The sequence below is a fragment of the Theropithecus gelada genome, chromosome 11, assembly GCF_003255815.1.
Source record: "Theropithecus gelada isolate Dixy chromosome 11, Tgel_1.0, whole genome shotgun sequence".
NCBI classification, from domain to species: domain Eukaryota; kingdom Metazoa; phylum Chordata; class Mammalia; order Primates; family Cercopithecidae; genus Theropithecus; species Theropithecus gelada.
In genome coordinates this window covers 72,083,391-72,104,343 of record NC_037679.1, presented here as the reverse complement: position 1 = coordinate 72,104,343, position 20,953 = coordinate 72,083,391, and the positions used below count along the sequence as shown (strand labels likewise).

Genomic DNA, 20,953 nt, shown 5'->3' with positions numbered 1-20,953 from the left:
ACCATCGGCCTCGGGCCCTAAAGAACCCTGAAGACCCTCAACCAGGATACAGGTGCACCAGGGCCTTTTTATCTTGCTCTTTCAACTGTGGAGTCTTTTCCCTTCTGGCCAGGGCTTCAGTTAAGCCCTTTGTGAGCCTTTTTCTCCTGGCTGAGCCTTGGCAAAGGATGTTATTTCGTAAGCACCCCTGCCCGCAAACTGAGCTTTTCTCCTTTTCCTGCTGATAACTCCCTGCCCCGCCAGTTGGAGCCCCACATCCCCATTCCCTCAGGAACATGACGAGTTCCCCTCTGCAATTCCCAGCCTGGCCTTACAATCGAGGGACAGTGGCTTGGATATGGCACCTCTTTGAGGAACTCCATCCGAGATGAGCATGCCGGACATTGTTGCTTGGATGGGACCCTCTTGGTTGGGCTGAGTTGCTGGGATCCTCGTATCCTGCTCTCCTTGCCAGATTCTTCCCTCCAGGTCTACACAGCACTCCAGGGCACCCAGCTCAACTCACATAGGCAAAGGAGAGCTTCCTTCCTCACCTTTCCCCGTCTAAGGATTATCCCAGGCACTGGTGCCAGAGAATGGAACCGAGGAGTGATAACATCTTACCTACTGCGATCTGACTAAGTTCAGCTGGAGGAGCCTCAGGTCAGAGCAGCCAAAGCCTTCCAGCATGCAGGCTCCTTTTATCCACAACCTCTCCCCACTGGTGACCTTATTTGTGGTCGGTCACTCAAATTCTTCCTAAACTGCCCCTTTGGCCATTGGCCACTTGCCATGAGTAGTCCTGCATCTAGTCATTGCTTCCTTCCTTTGATGTCAGTGGGGACCTGGTTGCTAGGGTAACTGGGGTGGAACTATAGGTCTGGGGTCTTGACCTTGAACCCTGCTTAACTGGATTATTGTTAGGTTCTTGGCTCGTTTCCCTTTTGTGGTTAGGAGAATGCACACCCTTCCACATTTCTATCCTGGTTTCTCCATATTTTGTTGTTCTCTTTCTTTGAAGTCTGTCTGGCCTATACATTTTCTCTGGAATTTGCTAACTCAATGGCTTTTGTTTCTCGTAGCCAATATTGCTCCCAAATTAAAAAAATCGATTTGGCAAGAACACGTAATGGATTGTGCTGTGTGCTCTGTACTGTCTCATACCTGGAGGCCACCACGTTTGGCTGTTCCTCCTGCTAACACTGAGATTAAACTGTGGATTTGGTACCAGGAACGGTGGCTCATGCCTGTAATCCCAGCACTTTGGGAGGCTGAGGTGAGAGGATTGCTTGAGATTAGGAGTTTGAGACCAGTCTGGCAACATGGTGAAACCCCATCTCTACAAACAAATTTTAAAAATTAGCTAGATGTTCTGGTGTGCACCTATGGCACCTATGGTCCCAGCTACACAGGAGGCTGAGGTGGGAGGATCATTTGAGTCTGGGTGATTGAGGCTGCGATGAGCTGTGATTGTGCTACTGTACTCCAGCCTGGGTAACAGAGTGAGGCCCTGTCTCAACATTAAAAATAAAAAAATAAAAATAAACCCTGTGGATTTGGGAGGTGACATCTCCCCACCCCATTATAGCCTTCCCCATCATTTCATCTAATGGTTTCATCCATTGATAATCTCTGCCTAAATCATTTATTTCATCGTAGGTTGCAAAATTAAAGCTGTCCTCATAGGGTTAAAGTGAATTCTGGACAGAAATATTATTGTAATTAAGCATTAATCATGCTGCGCTTTGATCCGCTTCCTTGTAACTGAATGTCAGGAGCACTAGATACTGACCATTTACATCCCCATTGTTCCTATAGGATCTCTGACATTAGAATCATAAGGCTTTTGGCCAGTCGTGATGACTCACACCTGTAATCCTAGCACTTTGGGAAGCCAATGCAGGCAGATCATCTGAGCTCAGGTGTTCAAGACCAGCCTGAGTAACATGGTGAAATCCAGTCTCTAAAAAAAATACAAAAATTAGCTGGGTGTGGTGGTATGTGCCTGTAGTCCCAGCACTCAGAGGGCTGAGGTAGGAGGATCACTTGAGCTTGGAGATGGAGGTTGCAGTGAGCCAAGATCACACTGCTGCACTCCAGCCTGGGTGACACAGCTAGACCCTGCCAAAATCATAAGGCTTCTGTTTAAGAATTGCCTAAGATGTTCTTCTGATCCTAAGTTCCAACAGAACAGCTGATGGCAACCAGTTTGAAGACCCCAACAGAGGCACTGAGTCAGCAGTACTATGAGAACACAGTTTCTTCCTCTCTCTGTTCCATGACTTCACGCTGTACTCTTCAACCAATCAACGATCTCCACACTTTGGCCCACTCCCAAACCCTTAAAAATCCTAGCCCCCAACTATTCAGGGAGGCAGATTTGAGGTTTCCCCCTATCTCTGCATTTGGCAGCCCTACAACTAAACCGCTTTGAATGTTGCAACCTGGTGTCTCAGTCAACTGACTTGCTGTGTGCATTGGGCAAGAAACCTATTACGGCTACAAAATGATGATGTTTCTAATTTGTCATCTTTTAAACATGTATTAAATGGAATTCTTCCATAAAAAAAGAATAAAATTTCCTCATCAGTTATGGCTGCTCTTTTAATACTGAAACACAATTTGTATAAGAAAGGCTGGGTTTAATTATTGCCTATTCAGGGCCATTTGTTGCCAGTTTTCTGAGAAAGGGTTGGTGCCCTAGCTGCTTCCAGTAGTGACCCGGGACTGCATGTTTCTTAATTACTGTGAACTTTTTATTGTCTTTGCTCTTAATGAATTTAAATGTCTACTGAGTGCTGAGAAGACATTGATGAGAAAGACTGAAATGGTCCCGTTCTGTCTTTGTGTGGCTTTGAGCAGCTCACCTTGTTCTTTACGGTCTTTCTCATCATATACATCTCACTTGGCACGTGTTGTAAACTTCCCTTCATTTTTCTTTTCTTTTCTTTCATTTTTTTTTTTTTTTTTTGAGATGGAGACTCGCTTTGTTGTCCAGGCTGGAGTACAGCGGTGAGATCTTGGCTCACTGCAACCTCCGCCTCCCAGGCTCAAGTAATTCTCCTGCCTCAGCCTCCTGGGTAGCTGGGATTACAGGCACCTGCCACCAAGACCAGCTAATTTTTTGTAGTTTTAGTAGAGGTAGAGTTTCATCATGTAGGCCAGGCTGGTCTCGAACGCCTGATCTCAAGTGATCCGCCTGCCTCGGCCTCCCAAAGTATTGGGATTACCGGTATGAGCCACCAAGCCTGGCCCTTCATTTTTCTTTAAGGGATTTAGGGCTATGTGTTCCAGTTCCTCTAGCCAAGCCCCATGGGGATGGGGGCAGCGTCTTACAGTTTCCTCTTCCTTGTTTCCTGCCTATGTATCTAGTACAAGTTTGGGTATCCAGAAGGCCCTGGTAATAGTTGTAGATTGAGTAGATGTGTCCTTAAAGTGGTCATTCTTTCATTAAATGTTTTTTATTATTTAAAAAACTTTCTAAAAATTATTCTTGCTTTTTCTTCTCATGCTTGTTTCCTGTATTCCTCCATTTTTCGACATCTTCATATATACTTCTTTTGCCTGCGTCCTGGACAAGAGTAGTGGTGCATTCCAACACCTAATCTGTGACACCAGCTGACTGTCTTGCAATTTAAGTCAAGTCTGGCACTGATTACCTGGAATTTGTGTAGATTCCACAATTTAAAGAGCAAGGTCCTCACCAAGTCCACCCTTCTTTCAGACTCCAGCCATACATGGGGTCCCTAGGCTACCTACACCTCTGTCCGACTTGGTTACAAACTTGGGAGTTTCCATGATTTTCCTTCAGTTTTGATAATTTACAGAATGACTCACAGAACTCAGGAAAATGCTCTACTTACAATCACCATTTTATTATAAAGAATACAAATGAAGAGCCAGATAAAGCGATATGTATGGTAGCAAGCACTGGAAGGGTCCAGAGCTCAGGAGCCTTCGTCCCTGTGGAATCAGGATGCTCTACCTTCCTAGTACACTGGAATGTTCACCAACCAGGAAGCTCCCCAAGCCTCACTGTCCAGAGTTTTTATTGGGGTTTCTTTACATAGACATCATTGCTTAAATCATTGGCCATGTTAAAATTGAACTCGATTTCCAGCCCCATCACCTCCTTAGAGATCGGGGATGGGATGGGGCTGAAAATTCCAATGCTCTAATCACATGCTTGGTCTTTCTGGCTTGGTCAACTCCTCCCTTGAAACTAAGGGCCCACCATGGGTAACCTTGTTAGCATAAACCCAGGGATGGGTGAAAAGGACTTGTTATGAGTGCAAAAGACACTCCTATCAGGAAACAGTAGAGTTTTTGAAGCTGTGTGCTAGGAACTAGGCACAAAAGCCAGACACATTCTTTATTATATCACAACTGGTATATGCAGCAGTGATAAAACTTTAAGTGAGTGTGTGTGAGGTTGAAGTACCTAGACCTTCGAGTATCTTTAAGGCTAAAGCCCAAAGAAAAAGTCTTTTGATTTGGCAAGAGGATACTTCTGGGTTGGGGGAGAAAGGCAGGCTCAGAAGGAAAAGACAACAGCCTCATATATATATGGCAACAGTTATAATCTGAGCCTTTGGAGAGCTTGAAGGTCTAAGGAAAGGGTTGACTGGCTGCTGGCATAGAAGACCTCTGTGTCAGCAGGGACAGGAAGGGTTTTGTATACAGAGGAAACAGACAGGACGTGGATGAGTTGGAAGCTCTGAGAGCAAGATCACAGAGTTATGAGAACCAAGGGGCAAGTAAAGGGCTTTGCTTTGAAGACACAAAGGATTCCTTTTTTAGACTAGAAGGAAAAACGAGGAGCTAATTGGAAAAATGCAAGAAAAAATACAAGTTGACAGAAATATGATGCACACAAAGTGGATGAGAGCAACTATTTTTAAAGGCAGGCAGCCTGCAGAGCGGGAGTTCAGCAAGGCAAGACTTTATGAAAGATCTTGCAGTCTTGATTGATTTCAAGGAGTCCAAGAAGCAAGGGAAGGAGGAGTAGGGACCATCAAGGGAAGAATGGACGTGAGTGACTCTTTCTCATGGTGAGCCGAGTCTTTGAAAGTGATTGCCAGATGACCTCTAGAAGTTTCTTCTAGAGTTATTATTCAGGATTCTATGGCTTCTGGATGAGAACATCTCATTGACAGTAGGATGGATCCTAGCTCTACAACTTCCTAGTGTCTGCATTGTCTAAAAAGAAAAACATATACGTGGGAGAGCAATGTCTCCTAACAGTTACAACCATTGCTTAAAATAGTTAGGAGGAAAAAAGGGGGCACCTGTATCTGGGAAGGTAACTATTGCCAGAGACAATTTTTTGGTACTTATTTATAATGCAGATCTTAATAATTAGAGCTAACTCCGTGGTTGGCTTGGCCACCTCTTCCCTACATTCCACCCAGGGTTGGGGTGTAGGGTTCCTCTACTGCAAGGGTTCTCACCTAGGGCAGAAGACAAATGATAAAGTCTCAAGACACTTTTAATTGTCACAACTGGGTAGTGTCTAGTGGGTAGAGGCCAGAGATGCTGCCAACATCCTACAATGCACAGGACAGCCTTCAAACAAAGAGTGAGGAAATATCAAAGTTGAGAAATCCTGCTTTAAAGAAAATACCTGGAGGAAGGATATCCTGGTGAAATATACCAGGTATATCTTGGTAGGTAGGGAGGGCTTTCGAGAGGTGTGGCAGACATCCTTGGGTGGCCAGTGCAACCCACGTCCACAGTCATCTTTGTAGCTACCTTCAAGTTATAGGTAACCACATGACATTTCTGAGCAATGAAATGGAAGATAATTTGCTGGATGAAGCTTCTAATAAAATCACTGTGTTCTTGACCTTTGGGTATCTTTTCCTTCTTCCTTCCTGGAAAGTGAACTTGCCATCTGGAGGTACAGTGGCCGCTTTCAGGGCCATGAGTACTCAAATCAACAGCTAAAGAGGGTGGAGCCAAAAGCCAAAGGCAGAAAGATCTGCGAACCCAGGGGAATGTTTGACAATGTCTGAAGATTTTGGTTGTCGCTGGGGAGGAAGGCTAGTGGTATCTACTGGGTAGAGATTAGGGATGCTGCTCAGCACCCTACAGTGCATGAATCCAGGGTTACCTGCCTGAGGATCACTTGTAGTGGGGGCTTAGGGAGCTGACCAGTTGTTTAAGCTCCTGTGAGCTGGGTTTCCTGTTATTTGTGGCTGAGTTAATTTCAAGTTGCTACAGTAGGAGAAGTTCTTTGATTCAAGCCTGTTACAGGGCTATTTCCAGACAACGCCTCCTTTAGATGACTTTTACCGCCACTTTCCAGGGTGATATTGGGTTTCCAGTCCCATCCTTGAAGCAGAGAGAGTATAACCATTCCTTTGCTTCTTTTGCCAGAAGATGCCAACACCAACGGTCCCCTCCACCCACGTCGCCAGTGGGTTCGGCTGGGTCCAAGATCACAGGCCTGAATAAGAGGTTAGAAGGCATTAGGAGATTCCAAAAACCAGTGACTTCAGAATTTGGGGTCCATCCTATAATACTTTCAGCAATAAGGCAATGCGTTCTTATAGCTTAGATGTCAGCAACTCAAATTTACTAATAGGGTTCAAACTAACTTCCTAGAGGCCGCATGCAGTAGCTCATGCCTATAATCCCAACACTTTGGGAAGCTGAAGTGGGAGAATCACTTGAGCGCCAGAAGTTCGAGAACATCCTGGCCAACATGGAGAAACCCCATCTCTACTAAACATACAAAAATTAGCTGGGCGTGGTGGTGTGCACCTGTAGTCACAGCTACTTGGAAGGCTGAGGCAGGAGAATCAGCTTGAACCCGGGAGGCAGAGGTTGCAGTGAGCCGAGATTGTGCCACTGCACTCCAGCCTGGGTGACAGAGTGAGGCTCTGTCTTCAAAAACAAAAACAAAAACTAAAGTAACTTCCTAGAATTACATCGTATTTGCCAAAAGTGTTTTGAAAGCTGTTAATTGCTATACTTATGAAGGCATAATGAAGGCATATTCTAAATTTCTCCTCCTTGCTATGTCAGCTAAAATATGATACATAATTTAATCAAATATAATGTTGCCAAGAACCCAGGGTAGGCAACCCACCAGGGGTTTCCTTCTCTCTTACTTCTCTATTCTTTTTCAAAGCTCCTTTATTTTCTCTTTCCTTTCCTCTGGTTTCCATTGTTTTTGTCCGTTGCTGGTGGCCCTAAGCAGATGGATATGATTTCTTACTATTCTTGAAGGTCTGAAAGAGGAGATACACCCTAATCCAATAAAAACCCTGCAGGATAAATTGGCTCGTGAATGACAGCATTACTTCTCAGGGACACACTTCCAACTCTAACACTTCTTAGATGAAAGCAACTCAGGGACCTGATATCTTGAGCCTTCCTTCTGTATTTTTTTCCGAACAGCATTTTCTCCTGCCTCCCTAGGTTTTATCCCCAGAGACTGTGAGAAGTCTGTTGGCTAGCACTTTCCCCCTCTCACACAAGGAATGAATCATGACCCCAGCAGAGGAAAATCCAGGTCGCTGAGACAGTGTTCAAGGGAGTCAGGTTAAGAAAAGGATGGGGCTAGGGTGAGGGCACCTGGTTTTCTGCAACTGGCTCAGTAGGAACTTCCTCATGGTCTCATCTTCAAAGTTGTAATTGACCTTCCAGAAGATGCAGAGCTGCCGATATTGTGTGACCAGCTCCAGGACTGTCCGGAAACCTTCTGCAGTGTCAAAATCTGGCGCTCCACTCCCCTGCTCCCAGGCGTAGACGGTGAGTAGCTCCAAGGCATACTTTGGGGGCAAAGACCCCTTTGGCTTCAGTTTCCTTTCACACTAGGGAAGAGTGGGAACATCAGATGAACTGGTTAGCCTAGGAGCTCAGTGAGAGCCGCACAGGGACCACAGCAGGGCAACTGAGTCATGACGTCATGCTGGTGTGCTCACACTCTGCAGCTTGGATGTCTAAACTGCATAGCCTTACAGGAGTCCACCTGGTAGCTGGTAGGCAGCACACCTGAGTTTCTTTGTTGTGCCTTTGACCATATATGCCTTCCTAGGACAATAATACAGCTACAGTTGACTGGAAACCCACTGCATGCCAACTATGGGCCCAGGCATTCACCCACATCATTCCTAATCTTCGCCACAACCCAGGCAGCATGACCTGCATTTTAGATGAAGACTTTGAGGCTGCGGGAAGTGGAGTGACTCACTCAAGGTCATGTCACAGCCCCGAGTCTTCTGACACGCCATGCCAGCTCTCTGATTTTCCGGGATGAAAACCACAGAGTTTGGTCTTGGTTTCACGTTTCAGGGAGCTGGGCACAGAGAGGAGGCATCTCAGGAAGAGGTGGTATGTGCTTGATGTTTACTGTCACGAGAATATTCAGAAGCTACCTTGTGTGCAAGTGCGGGGAGACTGACCAATATAGAAAATGCAGCCCTGGTTCCACCTATAGCTTCAACCTGCCTTCTGAGAGACAGTGTGCGCACCGGGAAGCAGAAAAGCCCCACTGGCAACGTGTGGGCGTGTAAATCCCAGCTTCCACCCACGCTCTGTAGGCCAGGTCACTTGGATTCCTGCAGAATTCTTTGGCTAGTGCGAGGGCAAAGTAAATCACATGTAGCAGCTTTGGTGGCCAGAAGCCATCAATGCCTGACCCAAATGAATAGGGTTAGTGATGGGAAGGTCATAAAGATACCCAGTGGGAAGATTCTCCAAAGTGGGCCCTCAGCATGGGAGATTGTGGGCAACAGGGCTTAATGTTCATGGCTTACTGGTAAAAATAATAACCCCATGGTCAGAAGAAGGACCGTCCTTACCTCTTTGTACCAGTGCTTCACCAGGCGAATTAAATCCTTCAGTTTGGTGGGCCGGGAGTGAATGAAGTTTCGCTGCAGCACTGTGAAACAGGTAGAAAACTCTCCTCCCGGGAAGTCTGAGGATTTATACAGATCAAGGAGCCCTGCATAAACCTCGGGGCTGGGTGTGGAGCCAGAGCTCAGCTGACCTGCCATGAGGGAGAGATTGACATCCTGCTTTAATATGCACAGTAAATAACAGATGACAAAACATTTTTGACAAATACGATTTAATTCTGGGAAATTACTTTGAATAGTGTTAGTGTATTTGAAAGACTGATGTCTAAGTTATAGGGAGCATCTCCAGAATAATGAGCTATGTAAAAAATTATGTGGTCTACATGGGTGCCGGTGGTATTATTAAAGTATCATCTAGACTTACACTAACAGAGCAGCCACCAGCCAATGTGGCCATTTGCACTCACATTCATTAAAGGGAATGAAAATTAAAAATTTAGTTCCTCAGTTGCTGTAGCCACATGTCAAGCTCTCAGTAGTTGTAGAACCCAGACATAGAACATTTTCATGATCACAGAAAGATCTTTGGGACAACACTGATCTGGAGTTTGTGAACTATGGCCCCTGGGGCTAAATCTGGTGCACTGCTTCTTGTTTTTTGTTTGTTTTTGTTTTTTTGCTTTTTTGAGACAGTGTTTTGCTCTGTTGCCCAGATTGGAATGCAGTGGCATGATCACAGCTTACTGCAGCCTCGCTCTCCTGGGCTCAAGCAATCCTGCCACCTCAGCCTCCTGGGTATCTGGGACTATAGGTGTGTGCCGTGTACCACCATGCCTGGCTAATTTTGTTTGTTTATTTATTTATTTATTTATTTATTTCTGGGATGAAGTCTCACTATGTTGCCCAGGCTGGTCTCAAATTCCTGGGTCAAGCAGTCTTCCTGTCTTGGCCTCCCAAGGTACTGGGATTACAGGTATGAGCCTCTATGCCCAGCCCAACTACTTGTTTTATTTGTGTGTTTGTTTGTTTGTTTTCAGACAGAGCCTCACTCTGTTACCCAGGCTGGAGTGCGGTGGTGCAATCTCGCACTGCCACCTCCGTGTCCCGGGTTCAAGCAATTCTCCTGCCTCAGCCTCCCCGAGTAGCTGGGATTACAGGCACGCACCACCATGCTTGGAAATAAGAAATGGGACCAAAATCGTATACAAGCGTAAAGTATTACTGCCACGATTAATGCCACTTGCTGGGGCCAGGAACCCATGAGTAGCACATGCTTTCACAGCCCATCATTGAGTCCCGTGGCTCTCCTTCCACCCTTTGTCCACTATCACTTCCAGGATCCAGAATCTTCTTCCTCCAGAAGCTAAGGTCTGGGGAGCCTTACCCAGAGCGTTAAAGGCAGGAAGCACATCAAAGCTGACACTTTCGTTGAGGACTTTGGATTTCAGAGAGAAACTCAGCACCCTGGGAGCCTTCCACATGGGAAGCTCAAAGATGACCTCAAGCTCCTCCTTCTTCTCCCTCCAAAAGGTTTCCAGCTGTTCCTGGATTTCCTTGATGATTCTGTACCGCTCGTTTTTTTGGGAGGTGTAGCTTTTCAGTGAGTTATGGAACACGACGAGGTTGGCATCAGAGCCAGTCTTCAGAGCGGTGCCTTTGGCGGTTGATCCTCCCTAAGGAAGAAAGGAAGGTTGAGATCCAGAATTTCCTAGACCGAGGAGTCCCCTGCCCCCATGGGCTGGCACCAGTTGGGCTAACTGATGTGGTTTCCAAGGCCAAGTTCTGCGTTAGGGTCCAGTGAGGGCTGAGCCCAAAGCAAAGGGTTTTGTTTTACAAACTAGTAGATAATGCAGTTATTAAACCATACAGTTCCAAAGGCAATTATTCTCCTGCCTTTCATACACAAACAACTGATGGGCTAGTTACAAGTTACCTGCTTCTCAGGTCAATTTCCTAAAGATTTTGCCTAAAGACATATTTAGCTTTATTTGGATTCCTGTAACCAAACAAATCGAGTGGAATGCAACCATTATAGTGAAAGTGCTCATCTGTTCTTTGATGCGTGTTTTCTCCTGCAGGTCTGGGGAGCACCAGGTTGGTAAACTTTCTGCAAAGGGCCAGATAGTAGGCATTTTAGGCTTTGTGGGCTATTTATGTCTCTGCCATTAAGGCTTCTCCCTTCCCTTCCTGTTCCTTCTCCTCCATTTAGTTTCTGTAGAGAAAAATGTTTTATTTTATCCATGGGTGTTAAATGCCTGATTATATGGGTTAAGGAGGTGAGGAAAGGTTGTGTTCTATTTCCTGTACGCAGATCCCCAATTCATCCCTGTTCCAGTCCCCTTCATTCATGCAGCCCACCTTTGTCTTTAAGAGTTGGGCTTCAGCAGCTCCTCTCAGACTGTAGCCCCTTCCTCATAATCTCTAGGTGTCACCTTCCTCTGGCCTTAGCAGAGAAACCTTCAACCAACTCCGGGAAGATGGAAAGCAATGTCTTATCTGCCGATGGCTCTCTTTTCTTCTTTAATGTGTCATATACCTTTTCTTTTTCACTGACTATATCATGTGAATGGGGTCTCAGGAAGGAGAGGAGAAAGCACATGCTTTGACAATTCTAACACTGATCAGAAACTCAGTCCTGTTTTCACTCCAGTGACCTTCAATGAGACAGTTCACTCATTGCCCTGGGGCTATTGGTGCCAATTCCAAGGCCCCTCTCTCTAGATGTACAGATTTGTTCTGGCATCACCACAGACGTTTACGCAGACATAACATTTTCCTCTCTCCCTTCTTGTGACCATGGGAACACGTTTATCTGGTCTTGTGACCAGTAAACAGAGAGAAACATGTCAGCCCCATGGCCTTTGAGCCACAGACAAGGATGACCGAAGCCTCTGAATCTCTAGCTCAGCTGATGGGGCAAGTTGGGCTCCAGTCACTCAAAGGAGAAGGAGATTCTAAGCTCCTTAGAATCTGCAGTGGGTTCAATGGTGGACCTGTAAAAATACCCTCTGGGGGCCTGTGGATGTGCCCCTATCTGGAAAAAGGGTCTTTGCAGATGTAACTGAGTTAAGGATCTGGAGATGGGATCATTCTGGATCAGGCTGCGTCCTAAATCCAATGACAAGTGTTCTTAGAAAAGAAGAGAAGGAGGTGGACACAGAAGAAAAGGTGTGATGACAGAGGCAGAGACGGGAGTGATGTGTCTCCACGCCCAAGAGCCCCAAGGATGGCCAGCAGCTCCAGGAAAAACAATACAGAATCCAAGTTGTGTTGTTAACGACCTAGGCAGTCTATCCACAGCCCCCACTGAAAACTAGTGTCCTAGTTCCCTTAACTCCTACTTCCCTTCCTCGTTTCTGAAGGTATATGGATCCTGGAGAGCTACAATGCACACTTAGCTCCCTTCCAGGAATGCCCAATGTTACATCATTCCAACAAGACATGAGAAAGGCCAGTGCTCACCTGGACAATCTGGATCTTGGCAGTTGATTGTCGGAAGCAATTTTCTTTAAGGAATGTACAGATGATGTCAACAGCACTATCGATCTGCTCTAGGTAGAATTTGTTGGGCTGAAGAAACTCTTTGATGAACTTATCCAGAAGATGGCCTGGGGTCGTGAAGAGTGGTGCTGGCTGGGGAAGGAAGGAAGACCCCAGGTGTGAGTGGCCCCTGTAAGTCCATCCGAGGCTTCCTTTCCTGCCTATACTGGGCCCCCTACCCTTTCTCTCCCAACTGCCCTCCAGCTCGCGGCCTGGCGTCTTTTCCATCTTTTGTCCTTGCATGAATACATCCCAAGAAGACACCTGAGAGTTTGGGGTGGCACGCAACTCCCCCCCCCGAAACAAAAACAGTCCTAGTTGCCCCTCCTTCCCCCAGGAGAGATCTGGATCCTTGTCCAGACAGATCTGTCGTGTTCCTAACTCCAAACTCCTTTTTCCTTGCCCAGTTTGAGCATCATCTCCTAGTGACCTGTGGCTTTTTGCTTTAACTACACCTCTGGTCCTTCCCTGTTTTCCCATTTGCTGTAGGTATTGGAGATTGCTGATGACCGCATCCATTCCTTTCTTAAGATTGTATCAGCCTGTGTTAAACACGCCATGTGCGGGTGTGTTGGTTTCCAAGGGCTGCCATAACAAGTGACCACAACTAGATGTCTGAAAACAACAGAAGTTTCTTCTCTTCCAGTTCTGGAGGCCAACAGTTCAAAGTCCAGGTTTTGGCACAGCTGTGCTCCCTCTGAAGCATATGTGGTTAAGGCTCTAGAGATGAGAGGATTATTCTGCATTACCTGGATTGGCCTGATGTCATCACAAGGGTCTTTTCCCTCTTAATTTTAATTTTTAATTGAATTAATTAATACATTTTTTCTCCACTTTTACTTTAGGTTCTAGGAGATACATGCATGGGTTTTTACATGGGTAAATTGCATGTTGCTGAGGCTTGGTGTATGAGTGATCCCATCACCTAGGTAGTGAGCATAGAACCCAATAGGTAGCCTTCCAACCCATGATTCTAACCCATGTTTTTTCAGAAACAGTGTCTCGCTCTGTCACCCAAACTGGAGGGCAGGGGTGCCATTATAGCTCACTGCAGTCTCCAATTCCTGGGCTCAAGGGATTCTCCAGCCTTAGTCTCCTGAGTAGCTGGGACCACAGGTTTGTGCCACCATGCCTAGCTTTTTTTTTTTTTTTTTTTAGAGACGGGAGTCTCACTAGGTTCCCCAGGCTGGTCTCAAACTTCCGGTCTCAAGTAATCCTCCCACCTCAGCCTCCCAAAGTGCTGTGATTACAGGCATGAGCCACTGTGCTTGTAAGGACAAGAGTACTTATAAGACGGAGGCAGGAGGGTTAGGGTTGGAGGGGTGATGTGATGTTGGAAGTAGAGAGAGGGGCTGGAAAATGCTATGCTGTTGGCTTTGAAGAAGGAGTAAGGGGCCATAGGCCAAGAAATTTGGACAGCCTCAAGGAGCTTGAAAAGGTGAGGAAACATATATATTGTTTTTTTTTTTTTTTTTGGTTGGTGCAAAAGTAATTTTGAGAGAGGGTCTTGCTCTGTCACCCAGGCTGAATGCAGTGGCACAATCATGGCTCACTGCAACCTTGATCTCCCTTGCTCAAGTGATCCTCCTGCCTCAGCCTCCCAACTAGCTGGAACTACAGGTGTACACCACTGCACCTGGCTAATTTATTTATTTATTTTTGTAGAGACGGGGTATTGTTATGTTGCTCAGGCTGGTCTCAAACTCCTGTTCTCAAGCGATCCTCCCCCCTCAGCCTCCCAAAGTGTTGGGATTACAGGTGTGAGCCACTGTGCCTGGCTCAAATTCTTGTGTTTTAAGCCACTAAGTTTAGGGCATTTTTTAAAAACAGCAGTAAGAGGCAACTAATTCAGTGTTCTATACAAATGTTGTACTTTTGCTGGCAACACAGACAAGATGGGCTAGCTCACCTGGAGGTGGGGAAGGGCATTCAGCTTGAAAGTTGAAGGTCAACCTTGGTTGTTCTTAGATGTTGTAAGTTGGCCTCATAGTTGCTGAGGATGATGCCTATTGAAGGTAAATTCATTGCCAACACTGCTCCTTCCACAGGACAGAATATTTGTGGTGTGTGAGTGCATATGTGTGCATGGTGTGAGTGCATGTGTGTGCATGTGTATGAATGCATGTGTGTGCATGTTTGTGCATGTGTGTGAGTGCATGTGTGTGCATGTGTATGAATGCATGTGTGTGCATGTTTGTGCATGTGTGTGAGTGCATGTGTGTGTATGCATGTACATGTGTGCATGTGTATGTGTACATGAGCCCTCCAATGTTTGGACCTCCTTATGCAGTGGTTCCTGGGCCTAATTGTCTTCAAAAACTGTAGAGACAGGGATGGTCTCACAGTTCTCAAAATAGAAGTTGATGGGATAGCAGAATAAAAACAGCCACAGTGAATATCAAAAGATGGTTTAGGAGATGTTTGGAACTAAATGCCACATGTGCTTCTGGGTTGGAAAAGAATGTCCTATGAAGGACATTCTTGGCATGATTGTCAAAATCATCCCAATGGCTGTATTGGGACAATAACATATGACTCCTAATCTCCTGAATTTGATCATGGCATAGAGGTTATTGAAGAGAATATTCTTGTTCTCAGAGATCCCTGTGAAAGTATTTAAGGGTAAAGAGATGTCTGGCAGTCTACTCTCAAAGGGCTCAGTATAAACAACAACTATAACAATGGGCCAGGCGAGGTGGCTCACGCTTGTAATCCCGTAACTTTGGGAGGCCAGGGTGGGAGGATCACTTGAGCCCAGGAGTTTGAGACCAGCCTGGCCAATGTAGCGAGATGTAACCCCATCTCTTAAAAAAAAAAAGATTAAAAACAACGATAACAACAACAACAATAATAACGTGTGCACACACAAACTGTAACATAGCAAATGTTGCACATGGGTGCATCTATGTGAGGGGCTCACAGGAGTTTACTGAACCATTTTTCTAACTTTTTAAATGTTTCAAAGCTTCAGAATAAGTTGTCAGGTTGGGGGGATAACTTTTTGAAAAAATCTGTCTGAAGAAGTCAGGAAAATTGGGGTCAGGGAGCAAAGACCAGGGGTCCAGTGAAAGTAGGGGTTACGGTGGGCACAGGGGTGACTGCTCAGAGTGTCCTGATCCTTCTGAGTCCAGTTAGGGAAGTTCCCCATTCATAGACTCCCCACCCTCTGTGAAGTTTGCTAAACTAATTTACATCTTCATTGACATGCCAGATTGTTGCTCAGTTAGCCTTCACATTTCTGTGCAAATGGGATGTAGATTCTGCCTCCCATAACTTGGATATAAATAAATCTGTCTGTGAAGTGTGGAATTTGGTTGGCCCCACTGGCCTCAATTAATACAGTTGTCCCCAGTGTGGTTCCCAGAAAAGCCGAGAGAGCTCAGTGGTCTAATCTGGGAAGGTTCTTCTTAATGGCTTTTCTCTAATAAGCACTGAGCATGCAGGGGAGTTTGTGTTGATAGATTTACTTCTCCTTTTGGGGATGGGAGGGGGAAGGCCAGTGCACCTGTTTCACTGCTGGTGCCTTAATTGGTTCTCTTGTTTTGGCCCCACTTCCCGCTCTTGCCCCCGGCACCTGCCTGAATGGAGCTCAGAACCTGTCCTGGCATCCACAGGCCTGACTGCCACCCCCTTCTCTGAGCTATGCTCTGTTTCATGTCTCCACCTGCTCACCAGCTTTCTCTCTTGCAAAAATTAATTGAGATCTCGCATCTGTGGGTATCCCCCTTTCTCTTTGTTCCATTTTGCACTTCATAGTCATTGCCTTGATGGTGTGCGATGGGTTGAACTGTGTCCCCATAAAAGATGCTGGGGTTCCAACCTATAGTATCAATGAATGTGTATTACCTGGAAATAGTGTCTTTTCAAATGGGATCTCATGAAGATTAGGTCATTATGGTGGGCCCTAATTCAGTATGACTGTTGTTCTTAGAAGAAGAGGATACGATAATACAGACATGTACAGAGGGAAGATGATAAGAAGACACGTAGGGAGAAGGCCACATGACCACAGGGGCAGCGGCTGGAGTGATGCAGCCACAAGCCAAGGACTGCTGGCAACCACCAGAAGCTGCAGGAAGCCTGGAAGAATTCTTCCCTAGGGCCTGCAGAGAGCGTGGCTCTGCCAACACCCTGATTTTGAACTTGTAATAGCCAGAATGGTGAGAGAATAAATTTCTGTGGCTTTAAGCCATCTGTTTTGTGGAACTTTGTAACAGCAGCACAGGAAACTAATACAGAGTACTCTCAGATAAGGCTTAGCCTAGGTGTCAGGAAGACCTTCCTGCAGCATGAAACACCCTGCATTTGGAAAACCCTCTTACCAGAACATTCCAAGATGGTGCAGGTAACTCATTATCCAGGTTGGGAGAAGTCAGCCAGGTTTGAGCTTCTTTTTTCAGCCATTGCCAGCATCTTTTATCTCCACTCACATTATTGGTTGGGTCAGTTGGATCCAAGATTACTGGCCTGTGTATTCCATTAGATTAAAAACAATGTCAGTTGAGCTGCTTGTGGGAGGCAAAATCTGTTTTGGGGAAAGAGGCCTGGAGTGGGAATCTGGCAACTTGAATTTGGATTCCTGCGGCTCCTCCAAGCTGCTGAGGAATTTTGTCTACAACATCAAGCCCCTCTGGCCCTATGTTTGCTGCTTTACAGAGACATTCTATTAATAAAATAACAAAGTGGTCTCCTCTTCCTGTCCCCCCGCTGCCCTTTCTCTCTTAGCTCCTGCCTTCTATAACAGGAAGTGTCTCTCCAGTGTTTGTTTAGGGGACAAAATGTGACTACGGCTTGGAACTTGAAAAGCACTGACTGGACTTCCCCTCTTTCAGACAGACCCCTCTGCCTTCCCACCCATGGTGGCTGCCATTCTTCTGGTCCAGCACTGGCTTGATAGGGCAAGGCTGAGATCTCATTCCAAAGAGGTATGCCTGGCATGTGGATGATGAGGTACAGGGATAGGGCATGAGAAGCTCGGCACCTCGCTGATTGGAGCTGGGGCAGCAGGATGTTCCTGATGGTCTCATCTTCAAAGTTGTAGTTGACCATCCAATAGACACACAGCTGCTCATGGCATTTGATCAGCTCCAGAATGGTTCTGACGCCTTCAGCAATGTCAAAGTTGTCTTTTCTGCACCCCTGTTCCCAGGCATACACTGTAAGCAACTCCAGGGCATATGGAGACAGCAAGGGTAAATCCTTCATTTTGTTCTGACACTGTGGGAGAAGAAAAGGGTAGCAGCTCATTTGGGGATCCAGTTCTTACCATGTCAGGGATCTGAAATCAAGAAACCAGAGGTCTACAGGAAGTCATTCTCCTTTGCCAGAATACCTACAATTCAGCAGATTGACAATACCAAGTCTTGACAAAGATGTGGAACAACTGGGATGGAGCAGGGACCTCTCTTAGGGGGCTGCAGGCCACCCACTGCCCCCATCCCACAAGCATAAAAATAAAGGACAATCTGGAGTTCTTTCGAGGGAAATTCCAGGCACCCTACTAGCCTTTAAAAGTCAATGAGCAACTTGATAAGCAAAAATATAGTAGTTTAGGGTCTACAGGAGCAGTGAAAAAAAAAAAAACCCAATAAAATAAAAACAACAAAAAAGGAAGGTAATAGTCACTTAAAACAGTAGCCAAGGAAGCTAGAGTCAGAAGATGTTTTGTTCCCTATAGAAACTAAAGATAACATCTTAAAGTATGTCCCTGTCCCTGAGTTGATTTTCAGAAACTCAGGCCCCCACCAAGCAAATCGACTGGCAGGTAGACCTCAGATAAGGGGAAACTGAGGATTGAACCCTGACCTCATTCTTTATTCTAAATTTCTTCCTGAGGGTCTTGGAGGAGGTCACACCTACGAGCCAGAGCTAACATTCCTTTCTGCTGATCTGAAATTTTTAGATAAAGCTTCGCCCATTTCACCCATCACAAATCGGAAAGTCTTTGAATCCTGTGACCTGAGCCATCCATCCATCTCCTCCCTCCTGCTTGGAGACGTCCCACCTTTTTAGGTCAAACCAATCTACAGTCTCCATGTGTTGATTGATGGCTTTGCCTGTAACCTCTGTCCCCTCACCTTTAAAACACTTACCTGTAAGCCATCGGAGAGTTTGGCTCTTAAACATGAGCTGCCCGATTCTCCCTGCGTGGCTCCCTGCAATAAATGCCTCACTCTCTCACGGCAGTGCCAAAGTCTGTGTTTGGTTTTGCTGCGCTGGGTGGGCAGATCCCCAGTTGGGTTTGATAATATTCCTGAAACTTACATCTTGCTGATGGGAGTATAATTTGGTAAGATTTTGGAAATGATTTGGCAAGATTTGCTATGGTTAAACAAAAAAACAAGTAAACCACATATATATTTTATATATTTACACACATATATGTACACGACATTCATATCTGTGTACTGGATAGCCCAGAAATTCTGCTGCTACCTATTTGCCCAAGAGAAAGGAATGCTTACATTCACAAAAAGACATGTAGGAAAATATCCATAGTAACCTAATTCATAATTGCCCCAATTTGAAAATGACCCAATCATCTATTTGAAAATTGCCCCAATTTGAAAATGACCCAAAGCAGCAGAATGGATAAATGTGTGTTACATTCATAAAATGGAATATGGCAAAACGTGAAAAAAAGTGCTACTATGGCTGGGTGCCGTGGCTCATGTCTGTAATCCCAGCACTTTGGGAGGCCGAGGTGGGTAGATAGCTTGAGCCCAGGAGTTCAAGACCAGCCTGGGCAACAAGGCAAAACCTCATCTCTACAAAAAACACAAAAATTAGCCAGGTGTGGTGGCACACTCCTGTAGTTCCAGCTACGTGGGAGGCTGAGATGGGAGGATTGCTTGAGCCCAGGAGACAGAGATTGCAGTGAGCCAATATCACACCACTGCACTCCAGCCTGGGTAACAGAGCAAGATCCTGCAACCACATGAATGAGTCTCTCAGACGTACTGTTGAGCAAAAGAAGGCAGACATAAAGTATGTACTGTATGATCCCACTTATATTGTTTAAAATCAAGCAAAACTAATCTGTGGTGGTGACAGATGTTAGAATAGGGGTTTGTTTGGGAGGATTACTGGGGAGACAGTTGGCTTGAGGCACCTTCTGTGGTGCAGGAAATGTTCCCTATGTTGATTTGGGTGTTGCTGGTAAGATTGCAAAACATGCATTGAGTTGTACACCTAAGATTGTTGCACTTTACTGGATGTCAGTTATCTCGATAAAAAGGAAATGAATGATAACCATATATAGACAGTTGGAAAATTACCTGTTGATGCCAGTGCTTTATCAAGAGGATCAAATCCTTTAGTTTTCTGGGACGGTTGTCAAAAAACTTCTGCTGGAGTTCGGTGAAGCAGACTGCAAACTCACCAGGACTGGCACTTGTCTTATCCAAGGATCTTTTGAGCTCTCGATAAATCCAGGGGCTGGGATTATCATTTAAGCCTGATGTGAAAGATAAATTGGAACTTTGGTATTTATGTAACCTGGTCTCAGAGAGCCAGGGTTGCTCTACAATGAAAGTCAGTTATAGTTTAACAGCACACGATCCCTGTTTAATCAGTCAGAGGACTGGTACCTTTACATAAAATACAATAGGAAAGGGCAACTTGGCCCATTAGATAATAAAGTGTAGTCTAAAATGACTATAATGAAAACGGTATGGTGTTAACCCAAGACAAGATCAGCAGAACCTAATGGAGGGATAAGAGATGGAATTATAAATGAGAAAGGGAATTCTCCAAATTAGTAGGGAACAAGTGGGTTCTTTAAAAAATTGTTGGTGTTGGCATAATTAGTATACATCTGGAAGAAAGGAAAGTTTATATTTTACATGCAATATATTCTGTCATTGAGTCCATCCAGTGAATATTTTACTTCAGAGTGTCAGGGTACAGGGACTTCGAGAAGGCAGGCAAGGTGGCAGCAGGGCCGTGGAGATCTGGGGACAGAGGCTGGTTTAATCAATGGGTTTTCATTCTTGCCAGCTGAACTCCACTGTTTATAAACACATTTATTTAGCCAGACATGGTGGCTCATGCCTGTAATCCCAGCACTTTGGGAGGCCGAGGCAGGTGGATCACCAGGAGTTCGAGACCAGCCTGGCCAACATGATGAAATCCTAAAATTCAAAAATACAAAAATTAGCTGGGCGTGGTGGCACATGCCTGTAATCCCAGCTACTCAGGAGGCTGAGGCATGCGAATTCCTTGAACCCGAGAGGCGGATGTTGCACTGGGCCATAATTGTGCCACTGCACTGTAGCCTGGGTGACAGAGTGAGACTCTGTCTCAAAATAAAATTAAAAATAAAACAAACACATTTATTGATTGATTACTGATACTGAAACACCAGGGGTTCAGTCTAGGTCCTGCTGCCCACCACACCGAGAGCCAATGACTGAAACAACAAGTGTTGCCAAGAAGAAGGCTTTAATCAGGTGCTGCAGCCAAGGAGATGGGAGATCAGTCTCAAATCCTTCTCCCTGACAGACTAAAGTTAGGGTTCTATGCAGCAGGGAAGAAATGTACCTATGTGTAGGAAAACGGGAATTAGGGAGTGGTGAGGAGGTAATCATGAGGAATAAGGGATTTGACATCCCATTGTCTGGATGCAG

The 20,953-nt window shown here is 45.5% G+C and overlaps 1 protein-coding gene across 1 annotated transcript in view; it reads right to left on the bottom strand.

The window, feature by feature from the left end:
* Positions 1-3,830: 3,830 nt before the first annotated feature.
* OAS2 (2'-5'-oligoadenylate synthetase 2) overlaps positions 3,831-20,953 on the bottom strand; it is a 33,379-nt gene continuing 16,256 nt past the window's right edge. Inside the window, exons 3-11 of the mRNA XM_025401133.1 lie at positions 19,604-19,782; positions 17,308-17,543; positions 16,649-16,793; positions 12,249-12,419; positions 10,171-10,459; positions 8,790-8,977; positions 7,561-7,799; positions 6,274-6,427; positions 3,831-5,178 (exon numbers count right to left, since the gene is read on the bottom strand). Of these exons, the coding sequence (XP_025256918.1) occupies positions 5,068-5,178; positions 6,274-6,427; positions 7,561-7,799; positions 8,790-8,977; positions 10,171-10,459; positions 12,249-12,419; positions 16,649-16,793; positions 17,308-17,543; positions 19,604-19,782 (1,712 nt within the window). The 3' untranslated portion in view covers positions 3,831-5,067. The remainder of the gene's footprint in view (positions 5,179-6,273; positions 6,428-7,560; positions 7,800-8,789; positions 8,978-10,170; positions 10,460-12,248; positions 12,420-16,648; positions 16,794-17,307; positions 17,544-19,603; positions 19,783-20,953) is intronic.